This window comes from Phodopus roborovskii, unplaced genomic scaffold (genome assembly GCF_943737965.1).
Source record: "Phodopus roborovskii unplaced genomic scaffold, PHOROB, whole genome shotgun sequence".
Classification (NCBI taxonomy): Eukaryota; Metazoa; Chordata; class Mammalia; order Rodentia; family Cricetidae; genus Phodopus; species Phodopus roborovskii.
In genome coordinates, this window is record NW_026125169.1 from 95,989 (window position 1) to 118,192 (window position 22,204).

Genomic DNA, 22,204 nt, shown 5'->3' on the forward strand with positions numbered 1-22,204 from the left:
CACCTAAAGATATTTCATCACAGAATTGTAGACAGGCTCTATATACCAAGTACTAAGACAATGAATAAATGGTAAAAGGTGTTTATAAAAGAACATCCTTACTTCTTACCATTCTTCTTACTTAGTATTTTATTCTACCAGGCCGTGTGCTCAGAATTCTCAGTTTTGATCCCCTGTGGGATCAAAAGTATTGTGGGATTATTATACTCACTTGGCAAAATCGTTGTGTGTAATTAAAGTACTGGCACAGGTGAAATACTGTAAATGGCAACTATTTCAACAGAATTGGTTTTCAGTCTGTATGAGGACATTCAATACTGACAAACAGTGGCTGGTCAAGTTATTCATAAGCTGATAAAGTCCATCCTACTAAAATTCTGACTCATAATGGGGGCATGAAAAAGAGCATTTTTTATGAAAATAACATGGGCTTACAAAATCAAAGTGATCCTGTTTAAAATTTGCAAATGTTAGGTCATAAGTAGAAATAAAATAAGTCCAAACTGCTGCACGAGAGAGAGAAGAATGTTTACTTAATATACTCTGTCTCAAGAGGGTCTTGGACTTAAAAAGAGGTACATTCAGATCATGGCTAATATGAAATAGCAATAGTTTTATTGAAAGAGTAGTCAGAGAATATGGAAAATTCTTTAAGTATTTAGATACATTTCTTGAATTTTTAATATTTTGGTATGGCTATTGTTTTTTGTCCTAATTTACTTTAAGTATATATACATGTGTCTGGGTATGTGTATGACACATGTGTATGGGCACCTGATCATGCCAGAAGAAGGTATCAGATCCCCTAAGGTTGGAGTGGGAGACAGATTTAAGTCCTATCTCAGCAATTAGCTAACTGAATGAATTTTGGCAATTTTTCTCTTAGTTTAGGGGGCAAGTATTCAATGTAAATAAAGATGGTCGAAAAGATTTATTTTGCAGGTAATAAGGTGTCCACATGTATACATATACATGTTTCTAAGCTCATTCATAGTTCAGCAATTTTGTGTGTATTCACACACACTACATAGTGTGTGTGTGTTAATAAATATGTTTCCTTTGCTAAAAATGTGTCCTTTCATAGACACACTTTAAATACTTCTTTGAAGAAGGTAAATTCTAGCACTATATAAAATAGAATATTTATCTGTATACTCCTTTGCAGGCTTATGAAAAAATTGCGTACCTCCTCACTAACTTAGGTAAGTTCATTTCCTTTATTTTGCTTGTAATGACTGAATAACTATGTGCACATAGTTTTGTGTGTTCTATCATTTTTATGTCTTCAGTTAAACAAAGATGTGCAAATTAACTACAGAGAGGTGCGGCTGGAAATTGATCTACATTAGACAGCACAAAGAGGCAATGTATGTCATCAGAAAGTATTCATTAGGTAGCTAGGATACTTATTTATCATTACTTGGAAATTTTTTCCCCAGATTTCTCAGTTTCACCCAGCTCCATGTGTATGTGATGTGTGTGTGTGTGTGTGTATGTGGGGGTGTCACAAACACACTTAAACCTGTGTATGGAGGTGAGTGGAAAACTTGAAGGAAACGATTTGATTCTTTCCTTCCATCAAGCAGAGTTTAGGCTCTGGAGTGAGAATGCATGAGTTGAAATATGTGTTCTACATCATTTTCTAGTTAGGTAGAAGGTAGTGAAAATAGCTTTGCTTCTTTTTTCAGAACATTTTTTATATTTTTAATATTTGTGTTATTTTACATATCGATCCCAGTTCCATCTACCACTCATCCTCCCATGCCCCTTACTGAACCCTCATCCCATCCCACATCAATTCCCAGGGAGGGTGGGGCCTTCAATGAGGGATCATCAAACCCTGTCAAGTAATTTGGAGTGGGAGCCTAGGCCCTCCTCCATGTCTCTAGGCTAAGGGATATTCCTCTATTGTGAATGGGCTCTTGGAGTCTGTTCCTGAACTAGGGATACATCTTGGTTCCATTGTCAGATATACCACAGATTTCCAAGGCCTCCTAACTGAGACCCACATTCAGAGGGTCTGGGTCAGTCTTATGCTGGTTTCCCATTAATCAATCTGGGGTCCATGAGCTCCCCCATGTTCAAGTCAGCAGCTTCTGCGGGTTTCTCCAGACTGGTGTTGACCCCTTTTATTACTACTTCTTCCTTTCTGCAACTTGATTCCAGGAGTTCAGCTCAGTGTTCAGCTGTGGGTGTCTGCCTCTGCTTCCATCATCTACTGGATGATGGCTCTAGGATGGCATATGAGGTAGTCATCAATCTCATTATCAAGAAATGGCCATTAAAGTCGCCTCTCCATTACTGCTTAGATTGTTAGTTGGGGTCATCCTTGTAGGTCTCTGGACATTTCCCTAGTTTGATATTTTTCTTTAAACCTATAATGTCCCCTCTATTATGGTATCTCTTTTCATGTTCTTTTCTGTTCTTCCCCTGACTCAATTTTCATGTTCTCTCATGTTCTCCTCTCCCCTCCTCTTCTTCCTTTCTCTATCTCCTAACATCTTCTCCTCTCCTCATCTGCCTTCTACCAATTTGCTGAGGAGATCTTTCTGTGAGAGACCCTTCTGTGATAGACCATACATGTCTCCCTTAGGGTCCTCCTTGTATCCTAATTCTCTGGCAGTGTGGATTGTAGGCAGTTGATCTTTTGTTCTAAATGTAAAATCCATATATGAGTGAGTACATAACAAGTTCCTGGGTTACCTCACTTGGGATAATTTCTTCTAGTTCCATCTATTTGCTTGTGAATTTCAAGATTCCATTGTTTTTTTTGTTGATTGTTTATTTGTTTGTTTTCCCCTGCTGAGTAGTCCTCCATTGTGTAAATGTACCACCACATTTTTTTTTTTATCCATTCTTCAGTCCAGTTTCTGGCTATTAGAAATAATGCTGCTATGAATATAGTTGAACAGATGTATTTGTTGCAAGAATGTGCATCTTTGGGTATATGTCTAAGAGTGGAATTGCTGGATCTTGTGGTAGACTGATTCCCATTTTCCTGATGAACTGCCATACTGATTAGTGCCTGAGTTAATGACATTATATCAGAAAGTCATCTCCCGTGTCAGCGAATTCAAGACAACTCCCCACTTTATCTTCTGTCAGATTCAATGAACCTGGTTTTATGTTTAGGTTTCTGATCCATTGAAGTTGAGTTTTTTGCAGGGTGACAGATATGGATCTGTTTGCATTATACCACATGCAAAAATCCAATTATATCAGCACTGCTTGTTAAATATGTGGTCTTTTTTTCCAATGTGTATTTTTGGCAAGTATGTGAAAAATAAGAAAATTTCCACTCTTCCTTGGAATATATATAGACAAGTGCATCTATTCTGGAATTATGTTTAGGATTTCAAAAAATATTCCACTAATATCACTTCTGGGCTTATACTTACAGGACTGTACATTTTTAGAAAGATAGTTATACATCTCTGTTTATAATTGCTATTTTCATACAGAAAGTAAAATGTAATTATAGATGTCCATTAACAAATAAGTGGATTATGAAAATAAAGCACTTACAATAAGATTTTATTCAAACATGAAGAAAAATAAAATTTCAGGAAATAAAACTAGCTGAACCTAGAATTCATATTGGGATAATATAGGCTCAGAAAGACAATTGTTATATCCTCTCTCATTTTTGAATCCTAACATCTAACTATTGAATATATCTAGATGAGAGTATACATGGATAAAGGCAAAGAAGCTAAAATCGGATCCACATTACAATTAAAAAAATAATAGACTTTTGCTGCTTGAGTGGTCCTGCCCTAGCATGCCAGACCATCAGGAGCCTGCCTTCCCCTCATCCTTGGCCCTGTTGGGCCCTCTGTTTGGAGTGAGTGTTTCGGCAGCTGGTCCAACACCCCAACCCTCTCCTTGGAACTTCCTGGGTTGGCTCTCCTTATAGTGGACCAGCCCCGCCAACCAGGACCCCACCTGACCCTTGGTTCCCCTTCACCCTTTGTTCTAGGTGAGTCTGGGGCCAGCTCATGTGCAACCCCCACCTCAATCCTATTCTTGGAACTTCCAGAGTCGGCTCTGCATCTTGACTACCCCTATGCTATCTGCTTGAATGGTCTTGCCCTGAGAAGTGGGAACATCTGGAGCCTGTCCTCCCTGCATCCTTTTCCCTGCTGTGCCCTCTGCTTGAGAGACCTCCAGGAGAGCTACAATCATCCAGTGATACTGACATCGAAGTCATGACCCACTTACAACCACCAGGAGAGGAGAGAGACCCCACCTGCACCCACTGGAAGAAGTGATAGGAAGACAGCAGTACAAGAAAAACATTCAACAATAGAAAGACCAATATGACAACACCAGAATCTAGGGACTCTACATCAACTAGATCTATACACACCAAAGCAGATGAAGCAGAAGAGAATGACCTAAAAAACAACTTCATGAAAATGATAAAGTCACTCAGAGATGATATGAGAAAATCCCTTAAAGAAATGGAAGAAAAAACAAACAAACAAAAAATTGGAAGAAATAGAGGAATAGAGGAAAAGACAAAGCAAAAAAAAAAAAAAAAAAAAAAAAAAAAAAAAAACCAATGCAAGGAAAACCAAGAAAAATCAATAAAACAATCAAAGAGGTGAAGGAAACAATTCAAAAGTTAGTTCAAGTAGAGACAATAAAGAAAACACAAACACAAAGTGAGGGAATGCTGGAAATAGAAAAACTGGGTAAATGATCAGGAATTACAGATGCAAGTATAACCAACAGAATACAAGAGATCGAAGAATCTCAGGTGCTTAAGATAAACTAGAGTAAATAGATTCATCGACCAAAGAAAAATCTTAAATCCTACCTATCCTTAACATAAAATATCCAGGAAATGTGGGACACCGTGAAAAGGCCAAATCTAAGAATAATATGTATAGAAAAAAGGAAAGAAGCCCAGCTCAAAGGTACAAAAAACATATTCAACAAAATCATTGAAGAAAACTTTCCCAACCTGAAGAGGGGCATGCTTATGAAAGTACAAGAAGCATACCAAACACAAAATAGAATGGACCAAAAAAGAAAAAAAAAGACCCCTCGTCACATAATAATCAAAACACTAAACATACAGAATAAAGAAATATTAAGAGCAACAAATGAAAAAAGGCAATGTAACATAAGGTAACATATAAAGGCAGATCTATCAAAATTACACCTGATTTCTCCTTGGAAACTCTCAAGGTCAGACGGTCCTGAATAGATGATCTACAAACACTAAGAGTCTATGGATACCAGCCCAGACTACTACACCCAGCAAAACTCTCAATTACTATAGATGGAGAAAACAAGATATTCCATAACAAAACCAGATTTACACATTACATATACACAAATCCAGCCCTACACAAAGTTCTGGAAGGAAAACTCCAACCCAAGGAAATTAACTACACTCATGAAAACATACACAATAGATAGTCCCTCTTTACCAGAACCCAAAAGAAAAAGTGGAGCAAATCTGCTCACAATTCCACTGACAACAACAAATCCAAAACAAACAAGCTGGCCAGGAATTTTAAAGATCTGCCTGCTTCTGCTTTCAGGTGTAGGGATTAAAGGCATGCACTACCACATGGTGAGGATAGTATTTTCTAAGAATGTCATTTAGTATTATTGTGACATATATTAGTTTTGACCCACAAGTCCTGAAGAAAAAAAAATCAGTTAACCTCTAGGAAGTCTACTTCCTTTTGGAGGATATTAAGTTTCATTTCTATATGTTTCTTCCTTTTATCTCTATGTTTTGATGTCTTTTGTAGAAGACTTTTCTGAAGTACTGGGTAAATAATAACTCTCAGTCACTTGAAGTTTTGCCTACATTTGTTTAGTGCATGTGTGCATGTCTGAAAACTCCTTTCACACTCAGTTTTTGGCTCCTACAATGTGGTCTCTAGGAATTGAACTAAGGTGTCTGGTTTGACAATAAGCACAACACAACAAAACAAAAACAATGCATGTAGGACACCTTGTGTTCGCATTGTGTATTGGTTACCAGCCCTATAGAATGGAAAAGATTCTGTGCTATGCTGAAACAATCCCAACTGTTAGAATTTTAGATAGGGTCTCAGATTTGGCAATTTCCATTCAGAGACATGTTTACATCTGTTTGGCCCACCTTATTGTCTGCTGACTCTGAAAAATAGCTATGGCTTTCAGAATACACATACAATAACTATATATATATGTGTGTGTGTGTGTGTGTGTGTGTGTGTGTGTGTGTGTGTGGGTGTGTGTGTGTGTGTGTGTATATATACAGTATCTCCCATAGGGTCTTCCAAGTCATATCTTTATTTGTACTTTATAGTACTTCTGCTACTTCTACCTCTCTGTGAACTAATAAACATGTCTCAGCACTCTTTTCAGGAATTGCCATTTTTCAATCAGTAGCTCCATGCTCAGATTTTGATTTCAACCTCGGCTAATGTAGTTCATTATTTGATTCCAATTAGTTTTCACTTCCTAGGAAGAGACTTCTCCCATCTTTTGGCTTCTTTGTCCTAGTCTCATTAGTTTTTATGCTTCCATATTAATACCTATTTGAATATTTAGTTTGTGGGGATTAAGAAAGGATCCACCTGAATACACATATATTGCAAATACTTAAAGAAAAAAAGGAAAGAAAAAGAAAGGCAAAAGAAAGAATGTGAAGGAGAGAATTTCATTTTCTGACATTTTGGTTGCGAGAATAGCCTTTAATGACTGAACAATCTCTCCAGTCCAAGGTTTATTTCTTAAACAGTTTTATAATAATAGATTTTTTTCCTTCAAAATGAACAAAAGCTATATTCCAAGATTCTGTCTTGCCAATGACTACAACTAGGAGAGAAACACTGGTAAAGTGTTTTTGTTTATTTAGGGTTTTGTTTTGTTTTGTTTTTGGGATAGGGTCTCACTATCTAGCATTGCCTGCCTATGTAAATCAGTTTGGCCTTAAACTCACAAATATCTACCTGGTCCTGCCTCCAGGTACTGGAATTAAAAGCGTATGCTAGACTTGGTTCTTTTCTTCTTAGTGATTTTTTTAAAATGTGTTTTTGTACTTGAAATTTTTGAGTAATACTTCCCATTTCATCATTGCAGACGAACTGTCCAACACACTGCAGAGTGTGCCTTAAGTGTGACTTATCTGTTTCTCTTTCACGGTTGGATAATAAAGAACTTGAACTGAATTATCAAAAACTTTTTTATAAATTGTTTGAGAGCTCTCTTCCTTCCCTGATACCTATGTTGATAAGATATTCTATCTCTAGAAGAGAGGAATTTACAAGAAAGATGGCCAAGAGTATGTGGGGGGAGGTGATATAATTAATAGGTAAAAGAGTAGCTATTTGTTCTAAGTGGCAATAATGTAAAATTTTAACTTAGTATTTGAAATTTTTCACATATGAAATCCCAATGATGGCATAGTTTCTGTTGATCCATAGTTCACAATTAATAATGATGGCTAATTTGACATTTCTTTGTGTAATAAAATCAGACTGTATGTTTGCATGTACTTATTTCTTATATTCTTTGTCTAAGCTAATATATATTTCAGATTAGATGTTAGATGCTATTTACCAAAGAGACAGGATGTTTTTGGTTTTGTTTCTTGGACTTTTCCAAATATTTTATTTTCAGAAGCAACAACAACAACAACAAAAAAGGTTCAAAGTTTCAGTTCACACTTTGTAAAGATGGGAATAAATATCCATTACTCCAAAATGGGATTTATTTCACTTTTTTATTTTAGGGTTTTGGTTACTGAGAATTGTATCAAGATGATTGTCAGCTGTTTACAAAAAAAATAAACAATTACCATGATAATGAGTGCCCTTGATTACACAAATCCAGATTCTGGGAAACAAAGTTGGCCAAGTCGTGAAAGTATAGGCTTCATCAGAAGTCAAACTGAGTCATATCATTACCATCTTAAAACTCAGAAACCATCTAAGGCACACGAAATATAATTTTAAAGTAAATTAACATTTTAATTAACCTCATTTGTGACTGGTGATGATGCAAATACCTTGCTTATCAGCAGTAGCTAGTTTATTATCAGCATCTAGATGCATTAAGGTAAAGCTAAGAAATAATTGGGCCATAATGCATTATTCTAGAAAACAATATTATATTCCAAAGTTTAGAATTCACTTTCCTCTCCAAGTTAAATGATCATTGAAAAAGAGCCATAATTTTTTCATGAAACGTGTTATAAAATTATTGTTTTGTTACTTATAGTAGAGAACCTGAGTTAATATGAGAAACTGTTATTATTAAAGTAAGCTCTTCTTGCTATACTTATTGATTCATGGCATCTTATTCCAAACTTAGTAGCACAGGATAATATTTTCTTTGGTTTATAAGGAACTATAACCAGATTAACTTGCTGGGCAGTTTTCCTGCTCTTGATATAGAGATGTTAACAATGGTCTCTTCACTCACATGCTAAACCTCATGTTGGGTTTTTGGGATGGCTAATCTCTTCCATTGACTTCATCTCTCTCCATGTCCAGTCTTGGATGTCTGTCTTGAGCTTGTCTGTAATAGTAAAATAGCATTTCTTACATGACTTCTAGCTTGTGAGACAAGACACACATGTAGAAGCTCTTATGCTCCTTTATTTCATCTTTCTAGTTTCATGTTGGTAAGATTGCGGTACATTGCTCAAGTTCAAAGTCAACATCAGAGGCAATTGTATCAGGTCTTATGTAGATACTTGAAGAAATAATCCACAGGGGATTAGTATAAAGATCTATCCTGAGAAATCTTCATGACAGAAAAACTGTAATCTTGCTCAGAATATATAAAAAATGGAATAGCACATGTTGAATCCACCTCATTTCTCAGAATGATTTACCCAATTAAGTCTTAGCAGTCTAGACATTTTTTCATTCAAAATGTAACCTATATGGAACTTTTATTGACCCAAATGGATTTTTCCACACCTTACTCTTCCTATAATGGCTTATGATTATTTGTTTTGTAACCTATATGTTCTCTTTTGCTTTTCATTGCAAGACTGAAAAGTGTTAATGATGAAACACTGAGTTTTTTTGTCCACTTCATATATGTCAATAGTTTCTGTTTCTTATAGAATATCCTCGAACAGAATCAGAATGGGAAAACAGCTTTGCCTTGAAGATGTTCCTTTTCCAATTTGTCAATCTGAACAGTTCTATCTTCTATATTGCATTTTTTTTGGGAAGGTGAGTTAACTTTAAATATCCTGTCATTACCAGGAAGAAAACAAAGCAGAAACATCTCAACTGCCAATTAGGTAACAGAAGTGGAGAATTCTTAAACTCTACCTTAGACTATTATGTAATAGGCCAGGTGGCACGTGCTTTAATCCCAGCACTCAGGAGGCAGAGTTTGAGACCAACCTGATCTACAAGAGGTAGATCCAGGATAGGCTCCAAAGCCACAGAGAAACTCTGTCTCAAAAAACCAAAAACAAAACAAAAGAATATTATGTAATAGATTTTACATGTATTCTTTCTTACTTATGTAATCTCTGACAGCTACTACCACACACACACACACACACACACACACACACACACACACACACAAGAGAGAGAGAGAGACAGAGACACAGAGAAAATACCACCTACAAATTATCATCTAATTATTACTAATTATTTTGTTTAGAGAAAAATAGCTATGATTTCTTGATGTGTAAACCAAGATTTTTTACTTTTCCTTCTTTGATCTAAAATTTGAGAAAATAAAATGTAAAATATTAAGGAGCACAGTTTGCTATTTGGTTAACCCTTCATCCACATGGTGCCATGGGAACACTCAGAAATCAGAAACATTTTGAACAAAACCATTCAGTATGCTATGATGATATTCATTAATCTGGCCCACACATTATTAAAATTCTACATGGAACAAAGTATTAAATATCACCAGCTTGATGTATCTACACTTTCTCTACTCACTGGTACTGAGTTCATGCATCACTTTCTTGCTCTTAAAGTCAGTTACTTTGATGTTGTTTAAGCATAGCAAATATCAATTGTATGGGACAAATTGCACCAGTGAACAATTATGTCTACCCACACAAGCACTCTGTGTGATGTGTCAGCAGGTGAACTTCACTTAATTGCTAATGAATTCAAATACCCTTTACAGATTAAGTAGGCCACCCAGGAAAATACAATAAACTCTTTGAGCGATGGAGACTGGAGGAGTAAGTAACCCCATGAGAGTGGGTGTGTGGATGGATATGGATACAGGCCAGTGACTGTGGGAGGTAATGGGCTGAGGAGGGAAGATGTCCAAGAGAGTTAGAGGAAAACGTTGGAAGAGATTTTTGTGTTCCAAATGATAGCAGCTACATTTATATTAAAAAGAATGATGCTTTTAAAATTAAGCACCAATATTCTGGCCTTTTCCCTTATTACTTTTTAAAATCATGTTTGCTTGTTTCTTTTCTGTTTATAAGCTCCAAGAATATAATTCCATTAAGTTTACTCATTTTGGAAAGTATTACCATCTATTGAGTGAATTTCCAGATGTAAATATGTTAGGTTTCCTTTGATGAAATGAAAATTCAGTCTAAAAAGAAAACATGAAATAGCCATTTATAAGCATGTGTACACAGATGCTAAAAGTCCACATTTCTTTGTTAATTTACAATACATATAACCTAGAGAAACAAGATGAAGCGGTAGGTTCACTGCACCTCACGGGTCTTCACTGAGGCTGGGAAATGGTCCTTCAGCATTTCCTGCAGTATAGAGTCTCTTTATCACACTTTGGCAAACATAAGCATTTGAAAAGATTCTACCTTGTGAAGGGATGTTGCCCTTTGATTTTGGTTCCTTCGGTGGCAAGGGAATTGAAAACTAATATTTTTTTTGTCTATAGTTATATTTTCCTGTGTGTGCTCTTCCTGTCCACTTTTATAATATTCTTCTTTTGCTTATTAATGCATAAACAAATACAATTTGAATCTCATATCACAGATTTTCTCAATAATTCTCTTTTAGTTTTTTCCTTAATGGCTTATTTTAGAAAAAAAATAGTTACCATTTATCTAATGAAAATGAGAGATTGTTTTGTTCTTGTTGTTGGCTCTTTTTTTGTTTGTTTGTTTGTTTGTTTGTTTGATTTAATGAAAGAGTCTCATGTAGCCCATAATGCTTTGAACTAGTTATGTACCTGATGAAGACCTAGAATTCTGGCCCTCTTGCCTCTGCGCCCCAAGTGATGGGATCATACTAGTGAACCATTATGCCTAGCTTAATTGACACTTTCCTTATTAGATTTATTGATATTATACTACAAAATTTGTTCTTAATTCTAGGAATATAAGAAAAACCCAATTTTATTAGTTATTTTCTTTTTTATATCTTTTTAATCTTAAAACAATATATTCTTATCTTACATACCAGTCCCAGTTCCCACCCACCTCCTACTCTCTCCACCTTCCACCCACCCTACCCCACTCCCCATCCACTCCTCAAAGAGGGTAAGACTTCCCCTTGGAGAGTCAAGGAAGTCTGACATATCACTTTGAGGAGGACCAAGGCCCTGACCCCTATATCTAGGCTGAGCAAGTTATCCCTCCAAAGAGAATGGGCTCCAAAAAGCCAGTTTAAGTACTGGGATAAATCCTGGTCCCCTGAATTAATGTTATTTTCTAATATGGTGATAATTTACAGATTAAAATCATACTTTTACATAAAGAATGATCACATATTTTTCTACCAAATAGAGGCTGCATATTTAAGAGCAAATGTAGGCTCTAGGTTTGCTGAAGCCTATATTTATAATTGTGTCTTAGTCTGGTCTCTGTTCTCCTGATCAGAATTTTGTTCCTTCTCTCAAACAAAATGACTTTCATGATTGCATTATAAAAATCCAATGAATAGATGGTGTCTTCAGTATGGGGTTGTAATATAGAAAGAGTTAAGGAAAGATTACAAAAGAAAAATGAAGGGAGAAATAGTTTCAGTCTCTCTCTAAAGAACAAAAACAAACAAAACAAAAACTCTCCACTCTCCTCAAACTCACAGGGAGGACCCATTTATGTTCTTTTCAGACTGTTCTAGAAAATAAATGTCTGTGTACATGAATGAAGCCTAAAACTTCCTCAGAATACATGCTTTACAATAAAAAAGAAAAGAAAAAAGCTGAGCTTAAATGTTAATTACCCTTGTAATTAACTCATCATTCCACGACTATCTGTTTCTCCATGCTAAATTGGCAGTAGTAATAATTATACTGCCAAGTTATTTATAGATAAGAGTTAATTTAAAAAACTCAATAATCACAACCCTAGACTATGGGAAGATTGTCACAAATTATTGCTAAATTTATCACTGTTAGAATTCTATAGCTATAGTTGTATAGCTGAGTGTCATGATACATTCCTATAGGCCCAACACTTGAGAAGCTAAAAAATTGAGAGGACAAATTGGAGGCAAACACTGAGTGTATAATGAACCTAAACCTACATAGATTTTTACAAAGTAAGACTTGGGGGTGTAAAGTAGAGGGAAACACTATGACCATTTATAATCCTGAGATTGCCTGGAAGTCTCAATTTTATTTTCAATTTTATTTATTACTTTTATCCATATATCTGTTAATTTATTTTTTGTTGTTGTTTATGGCCAGGATTATGCCCACATCCAACAAAAGCCTGGTCACCCTGGTCATCCACTTAGTAACTTAAGGCTTACTTCTATCAAAAGGGCTTGATTGGATTAGTTAGGAAACCTAAGGTAAGAACAGAGTGATTGTAGCCACATAGATTATAGCACTTGTAGGAGCTATCACTCCCATTAATATTGTTCAAATGTATATTATATCTTAATTATGAAATTGTGGAAAATTCTGATTAAGCCTTGAAAACTCCAGAAAAATAATTATAATACTAGCATCAGAAAAATGTCTCATAATTCTCCTACAAATTTTCTATTATAGATGAGATATGTGGTGACTATATTTACTCACGAAGGACTGTATGTTCTAGGCAAAAATAAAATTAGCATTGTAATTTATGACACACCTTAGAAATCTCCAATTATGAAGAAACTATGAAAATTAAGGATAAGTATCGACTCTGCAATCCTTCATAGAAGAAGCACGTACGCGCACAGACAGGCTCTACAGCAGGCCTCTGATGGAGACTCTTAAAGGACAGTATCATTGATATATTTGATTGCATTAAAGATCATAAAGAAGAGGATATAATCATAAATGAACAAATGTTTTGTTCTAGGGTTCATAATAGTCTCTGTGCTACAATTTCCCATCCAGAGGAAGATCTTACCTGTTAATCTCAGCTCCTTTATTTTGAACTTGTAACAGGAAGAAGTAGCACAGTATTCTCATTTGTGAAATTTAAATTAAATTTAATTATGTATTTCAAATAAGAGGCACAATTGATAGGAATCAGTATAATGAATGAAAAAATAATACAATTTGTCAGGACTTTTATGAAGTGGCTATGTTAGATTTTTGACCCTCACTATAGTTATGTGATACCTCACAAAAACATCACATAAATTTATTATCAAATTTTTCTAAATTACTGACATTTATCAAGCACTTACTAGGTGTTGGACTATTCTAGCATTTGTTACTGAGTTCTCTTTTTATACAATTGCATTAAATCCTCATAACAATGTTATTATTATATTAATTTTATAGATAAGAGAACAAAAAAACAGAAGTTTTATAATTTGCAAAAAGTCACAAAGCTGATGAGACTATGATTCAAATAAAATCAGCATACCTTCAAAGTCTTGCCTTGGACGATACTTCCAGTCACTATTGGAATGGAATGTGAGAATAGCCATGGGCATGCATTTTGCTGAGATGACCAATTACTGGCTCATAGAGTGAGTTGTCTTTAGAGTAAATGTTCTAAAGTAGGTGAAGTGAGGGATCATGAAGTCTGACAGTCCTGTCTAGTCCCAGCTTCCTCTAAGTAGGTATAGTGACTAATGGACACTCAGACTTCTTCGTACTACACATATTCTCACCAAGAATGTGAAAATAGATGAAATCACTGAACTTTGCTTTTACACAACATCCATGACCATTTATATACATCTCAATTATGAGATGTTTTAGCAAATGAAGTTTAGAGTATTTAATGACTGTCTTTAGCTCAAGACCATCACTATGAGAATTTAACAAACTAACAAGACCCAATGTTCCTTATTGTTCTCTTTAAGAAAGATAAAGAGACTTATAAATTACAAATTCTTCCAGGCTCAATTTTGACAAATTTGTTGTTGATTTGCCTTTTAACTTTGACCTTTACAGGAAAGATTCCATCATATATCTCTCATTGTTTTCTTTCTCCTATACATTTATAAAAGTGCATGTGATCCAAGCCTGCTCTCCAAGGCAACTGACATATTTAGTAACTAGAATTATCCTTAGAGTGATGCATTTTGCAAAGGAAACCAGTGTATTCTTTTCTCAGACTCCAAGCAAGTCGCCACCAAGACTCTCTGCACAAATAAAGAACCATCTTGTTGATCTGTGATTGTTCCATCTCTTAGTGTTTCAGCTTCACACATTCTACAGAACACACTTATGGTATAAAGTGAAGAAGAAGTCAGGGGCCATATTTCATGCTAGTAGTAAAAGGTGACCTAGGATAACCAAATCTGGACCCTGCTGTGCCATGAGTATGGCCATGGGCAAACCTACTCTGGCTCAGATTGTTGAGCTACTGGGCTGGAACGGAGAAACTCAGGCTCTTTTATGTCTTAATTATTCATTCCTTTTGAAGTCCCACTAGTACCAATTTGACAGAAATAGAAACTATGATCAAAGTCATAGGGACACTCATCCTTACAAACAGGACATGATCCAATTTCTAAAGATCCAGACCCACATTTTCCACCCAAATTGCTTTTATAGTGCAGTTTCAAGCAGCACATATTCACTTAAGTGACATTTTTGTGTGCTTGTGTGTGTGTTTTGTGTATGTTTAACACCAACTTATTGAAAATCTAAACAACAAAAACTTAGCACAGAGAAAAAAAGATCTTCATAAAAACCCAGATAAGAAGAACTTCATGGTCCAGTAATTTTCAAAACTTCTTGAAGTTATAAAAATGCTCTCTGAAAGAGAAAATGGGGACACATGAAAGCCATACAATGCAGTATGCATGTTGTTTTGTTCAACAGTCTTGGAGGGGAGGAATAAAACAACAATCATGACTGCAGGTTATTGAATTGCAGCTCACTGTTGTTAGTTTCTTAGCTTTGAGCTCAATGGGAACTTACTAAAATGTCTGATTTTTTTTCAGAAAATCTAAAATTATTTAAAAATGGAAAGAGCCTAGAAACAAAATCATAAACACCGTATCAGACTATCTTTCTAATACATATTATTTATGGATGTAGAACATTTGTTTACATTCGTTATATGTGATCATGATTGACAGTGGGAGACAAAGTACTCACTAAAAGCTTACCCAAATTTCACCATAATTACTAACACTGTCATTGTACCTGCTTCCTTTTTTTTTTTACATGAGAAAATGGGACCCAGATGTAAAGTTTACTTTGCAATTTAAAATTGGAGGTATTTAAACCAGCTTGGGATGCAGGGGAAGAAGCAGAACCCTTATGGCTCTCACTGTTCTATTTTAGTGTCATCCTAGTGGCTGCCTGATAGACCTCTGCCTCCAGATGGGAGTCATCATGTTTTTGAAGCAAATATGGAACAACTTCATGGAGCTGGGATATCCGTGAGCATGCTATCTTTAGACATGTCTTATATATAGTTATAATTCAGGGTTCATGAGCAGTGGGATGATCGGTCAGCTCCCACTCTGCTCCTTGCTAAATGTGTGATTGCCTGTAAGTTTAGGCTTTCTGAGTCTCAAAATTTTCATATCTTTGAGAAAAGATAAATAGTGTGATGAACTTCAGGACCAGCTGCTGGGATTAAAGGAACTAATGTACATAGAATACTAGTTCAGCTTGTTAACTATTTTTAAAACATTAGTAAGACAGAAATTTTGAAAATACAAACAATTTTCTGGTGTCTTTGACTTACCAACAGATATAAAGTGATGGCATTAATGTTAAAAAAAAATAGTTTACTTTCCTTCCAAAATGGTACGTTCAAGCAAAAAATTGTTGGACAGAACAATGTTTGACAGTCCTTTTATGATGCCTTCCTCATCTCTCCTCTATAAAAAAAATTCATTAGAAGCAATGTTATGTGATAATATCCTGTGAGGACATTTTCATATGATGGGGAAATTGATTAACTGATTGGGTATATAAATAGATTTATGTATAAATTAATGAAATAAACAGGGTCACTCATCAAATTTTACTTTCATTCTTTTATTCATGTCTTCCTATAAATGACATTTCTGACCTAGTAGTGGAGAAATCATATTAACACAGCAGCATGCTGAGTATTGGTGGTTAAACATTGGGGAGATTTAGTACATGGACTCAGAGCTTTCTATTTTTGGTCTGAATTCTTTCTCTGTTCCTTGCTAATTTTATTTTAGAGTTTAAGTCAGTAGAGTTTATGAGGTTCTTTTTCTTTGACTTGTGAAAGAAGAGATTTGCAAAGACTAAATAAAATGACCCAATATAATTTTAATAACAAAATACTTTGAAAGAGTTTATATTATATAGAAATGATATATATATATATACATATATATAACATGTATTTATATATATTACATATGATTTCTATATGATATATGTATACATATAGGTTATATAACAGATTCAATGAAATCTCTTTTAAATAAAGCTTATATGAAGATAGATGGGCTAGAGTCACTCACACATTTCTTCTCCTTTTGCTTATCACTTTAAAATGTATGGAATGAACCAGGAGGTGGTGGCACATGACTTTAATCCCAGCACTTGGGAGGCAGGGGCAGGAAGATCTCTATGAGCTCAAGGCCAGCCTGGTCTACAGAGTCAGTTCCAGGACAGCCAAGGCTACACAGAGAAACACTGTCTCAAAAAAAAATGTATTGGATGGGAGGTATAGGAACTTGACATCAAATGTGTGGCATAAGAGTGTGTCTGCCGTGAGCACTTCCGAAGTCCCAGCAGGGGAGAATTGCAGCCAGCCTTTATAGAATGATAAGGGTCCTTTGCATTGCCATCATATGTGGTCCACTGTTTTCATTGTTCATGTCTGATACTCATTTAAACCATGATCTTACTCAGATAATAAGCCTGGATCATGCATGCTAAAAACTGGGGGAAAGTAACAAGAGGTATTTCACATGTGTTTTCAAAAAATTTATGCAAAGGTCTTGTAAGGTGAAAACTTAGCAGGACTAAATGGATCACCAAAGCAGTGGCTTTCAAATTTTAAACCACAATTCTCCAATCAATTAAAATCTTAAGAAAAAATCAATGAAAATAAAGTTCAAATAAGCAGAGCTGTGTCAGTTCTAACCTGCCTCCCTGTTAGCATCTTTGTGAGATTCCAAGAGTGACCTCCATAGGATGTTGGCTAGAGAACTGTAAGGTATACGGTTTTTCCTCCTGCTGCCTGGTCTGGTCCTGCCACCACACAAGCCCCAAATAACATGCTGAGACTCTGTATTTGGTATAATTCTGTTGGCCAGGTACTAGTTTCTTATCGGATAGTTCTGTCTTAAGTATTAACCCATTTCTGCTGATCTATGTATTTCTCTTACCAGGGAGCCGGCCAGCATACTGCTTTCTCCAGACTCTCCATCTTGGCTTTCATTACTACTTCCCCTTTCCTCCTTGTCTCCTAGTCCCTCATAGCTAGCTTTCCTATTGGCCAACAGTGCTTTATTCATTAACTAGTATGATAAACATATACAGAATGACATCTCCCATCATCTCCCCCTTTTTTGTCTAAAATAAAAAGGGTTTTAACCTTAACATAGCAGAATATATCAAATAACAGTTATCAAATAAGAATCACAGTTAACACTATTTAGTCCATTAACATTTCACAAGATTTGAAGAAAATATTCCATCATCTATCCTATCTTTGTGTGTCTAAATCTATGTAACTTATTTTTAATACTAAGGAAAACTATAACCATAACTATCTGTCTTCAACTCCTTCAAAGACCACAGAAGGATAGTCTATAAACTCTAGAAATGACAGAGACAACTCACTTTGTCAGTCACCTGAAGTTGTTTTGTAATCTTCCATCTTCAGCCCATAGGCCATAGTGTGTCTGGCAGACTCTTCAGCAAAGCAGGAAACTTTAAACTGTCTTCTTGTATTGGCAGTTTGTCAGTCATTTTTCTCTGTGTCCTGCAGACTGTCTGGCAGACTCTTCCATGAAGCAGGAACGCTGTAGCAATGTCCATCTTGAATCAGCACTCACTTTTTTGTGGGTCCTGCATGTCCAGTTTATACGGCATAAAATCAAACAGTCCAGACAAGAGCAGTATCTTGTCCAAATGGCTAGTCTTGACATATTGGAAGTAAATTCCATAACACATTTCTTCAATGTCCATCTTCATCTTCCTTTCTGACTCAAGTGGTGTTACCATGAGCATTTATGTCTCATTGTCACGAAAACCCTAAACCATTTTAAATGCCATATACTATAGGTCTTTGAAAGGTTTGAAGAAGTCCTATATATTTTAAATACATCTCTGTGTATCATGAAAAACTAACTAACTTTAATTCTAAGCTTTGACTATCATAGGCAATTATCTATAATCTGTATTAAAGTATACATTACATTTCTAAATGAGCTATAAAAACACAATACCTAAATAAGAGAAATATACATATCATAAAATTGACCTTAAATTGTATCAGTAAATGAAAATCCATTCCAAAACAAAGTATCCATTTCTATACTATAATCCCCCTTTTACCTTTAAAAAGAATTGGCTGTGATCATTACCCATTTATAACCAACCCCATTTAAATAAAAACAAACATTTATAACAATATTTGGGAATTTGGGCGTCGTTCTTTCCAAACTACTTCCTGCTGGTAAGGGGCGCTGTCATGGGGGGAATCCTAAGAAGACGCAGAAATCCTGCAAGGCTGCTTTGTCCAAGCTGTTATGAATGTTGGATCACCAGGAACGCTGTTTCAGGGGGTCTGGCTTGCTCAAACCACATTAGTCCGGAAGGAATCCACAGCTTTTTATTTTCTGTGGAAACAAAAATAGAAATCCTTTTCCCCAGTAACTTGTCCTTAGACTTAAATTTTGGAGTCAAAGCATTTTAAAATATATAAATTGAATTAACTCAGCAGCATTTGTTTTAACAGTTGTTTCCTCAGCAGTCAAACAATACAAAGACAATATAATACCATACAGTAACCAGATTCTCTCTGAGCTTTTTGTCTTTATTTGGCTTTATTATTACTCTGTTTCTTTTACTTTTTATTTTTTTATTTTTTTGAGACAGGTTTTTTCTGTGTAACTCTTATCTGTCCTAGAATTCACTCTGCATACCAAGTTTACTTTGAAATCACAGAGATCTGCTTGCCTCTGTCTCCCAAGTGCTGGGATTAAAGTTGTGTGCCACCACACCCAGTTCCTCTTTGTCTCTTTAAAACCATTTTATTTTTTTTAATGTATATGTATATTTTAAAACACATTGTAAAACTTTAGAGGTTTTTTTTAATATGAATCTGTCGTTACTGTAAATCTTTATCTTTTTCTGGCCACAAGTCTTTTATCTGGTAAACAACAACATTGGTAAAATGAAAGTCTTTGTTGTTTCTGCCACGGTCTATCCAATATGGCAGCGGCTATTTTCCTGGCAGCAGTGAGAGCTGTGGTCATTGCCTTGGTCTACAGGCAGCAAGCAGCAGGTTGCCAGCTTGGAGATGTGGTCATTGCCATTGCCAGCTCTGATACATACCAATAAATTGTTAGCAGTGCTTTTTTTAAAGCCTTGCAGTTTTTTGCCACTTATGGTGAGTCAGGAAATTTTCCTTAAAAGGAGCCATGCAAACATCTGCTTGTCTCTCAGAAGTCAGAGTCCAAGCGAGAAAAATCCTATTACCAAGAAACCTTGATTGTCTTTGTTCTTTTGTTTCTAAACCCCTTTTTTAAGCTTTTGTTAAATTTTAAGTGAAAGTTTTAGCCACGTGGGTGCCATTTGTAAGGTGTACGGTTTTTCCTCCTGCTGCCTGGTCTGGTCCCGCTGCCCCGCCAGCCCCAAATAACACGCTGAGACTCTGTATTTGGTATAATTCTGTTGGCCAGGTACGAGTTTCTTATCAGCTAGCTCTGTCTTAAGTATTAACCCATTTCTGCCCGATCTATGTATTTCTCTTACCCGGGAGCCGGCCAGCATACTGCTTTCTCCAGACTCTCCATCTTGGCTTTCATTACTACTTCCCCTTTCCTCCTTGTCTCCTAGTCCCTCCTATCTAGCTTTCCTATTGGCCAACAGTGCTTTATTCATTAACCAGTATGAGAAACATATACAGAATGACATCTCCCATCAGAGAACTGCTTTTTCCAGGAGATTCTGAATCTCCAGTTACTTAAAATTGAGCTTTAGTTACTATTCATTGAGCTATGAAAACTTATGACATCCTAGAGTATCTTCTCAAAGTCTTAAGAATTTTGTTACCCAAAAGCCCTTCTCATTGCCTCCCAGGATATTTTTAGACTTCATAGTATCATGACCATTCCCAGGCCAGAGGCAGAGTATTTTCACTTATTTTCCAGACCTCAGGCAATGGCTCATGTAAGCATATCCACTGCCTGACAACTTTACTTAACTTTAGTAGCAAAGTATTGTTATTAATGTTCAAGCTTGATAAACTCAAAGAAGTTGTGATTTAATAAAAATCCCACATGCAATGCATGGCAGGATGGAGACCAGAACCTAGGACTCTTGAAACTTTGTTTGCCTGATATTTATTGCAGAGCATAATTATATTTATATCCATATGAACAGCCCAAAAACTGATGGAGTATGAGCAATGAAGGGCTCAGACCTAAAGACAACAGTCAACATAGGATTTTTTACAGGTGGAGTTGGGAGAAATGAATTTACCTTAATCAGTATCAAGAAATGGCTAAGTTTCACGGCAATGAATTCCATATAAATATCCAGATATTTGCAGAGTCTTAGAGAGTTACAAATGATAAGATCTAGAGGATCTAGTAACTGTCACTAAATCTTCTTAACACTATACTTTAAAGATTTACAACCTTTTAAAGTTCAGACTTAATTTTCACTTATTGAAAATTTAAAACCATGACTATCTTCACTTCCAAGAATACATGATGTTACAAAAGATTAGTCTAAATTTGTTATTTCTTAGGAAAATATACATTTTCCACAGCTGCTTCAGTAACAGGTCACACATCTTTGGTCTGCTCTCTGATGCAGGTTAATCCAAAACTGGTGGTCACGACATAAAATCAAGAGAGGAATACAAGATGCTTCCATACCACAATGGGAAAATGACTGGAATCTTCAGCCCATGAACATTCACGGACTAATGGACGAGTACTTAGAAATGGGTAAGGAGAGGCTTTTCTGCAGGACCATTTGGCATCTTGGATATTGCTTTTCTACTTTACATGAACTTCAGTTTAAGAGAAAAACAGCAATAATGACAATATTCTCCTTTTGCACTGATTATTCTTAAATACAAGTGAATTTTTGGTTGTGAGACTAGCCTTCATGGTTGAGTTATTCATTCCTCCAGTGCATTACAAGTGAATTTTATCCTAGCAAAATCAAAGCTGCGAGACACTTCCTGTATGCTCTCACATACTCTACAGTCAGGAAGCCATGACATTTAGTCAGAATGAAGTTGTTTTCACAATGAAGCATCCGGCTTTTGAGCAACATTCTTTTTTAGTTAAAGTCTCACTGTGCAGTTAATACTGATCTTAAACTTGATGAATAACTCAGGCTAGCCTTGAAATCACAATTGTCCTGTCTTGGTATCCTTCCTCAGTGCTAGAATTATAAGCATGCATTGCCATGCCAGGCTAGTGAACAAATATCTTGATGAAAAATAAAAAAGCTGGATCAGCTTATTATTAAGAAAAATACTATCCTCCTCAAAGAAAGTCAATGTTATTTTTAAATAACATTTTTATTAATTCCTTAATATTTCATTAAATATATTTGGCCATATTTACCCCCCCTTCCCCAAACTCTTCCCATATCCATCCTTTCCATACTCTCAAAGTCAGTCTGAGTTTCTGTAGGAATGTTGCTAATTTATATTAAGAAAATTAGGATTCCCAGT

At 35.6% G+C, this 22,204-nt stretch overlaps 1 protein-coding gene across 1 annotated transcript in view; it reads left to right on the forward strand.

Moving 5' to 3' along the window:
- Nucleotides 1-22,204, forward strand: part of LOC127226439 (anoctamin-3-like) — a 112,596-nt gene that overhangs the window by 83,328 nt on the left and 7,064 nt on the right. Inside the window, exons 14-18 of the mRNA XM_051190476.1 lie at nt 1,166-1,202; nt 9,089-9,200; nt 12,625-12,673; nt 15,628-15,725; nt 21,331-21,464. Coding sequence (XP_051046433.1) covers nt 1,166-1,202; nt 9,089-9,200; nt 12,625-12,673; nt 15,628-15,725; nt 21,331-21,464 — 430 coding nt within the window. The remainder of the gene's footprint in view (nt 1-1,165; nt 1,203-9,088; nt 9,201-12,624; nt 12,674-15,627; nt 15,726-21,330; nt 21,465-22,204) is intronic.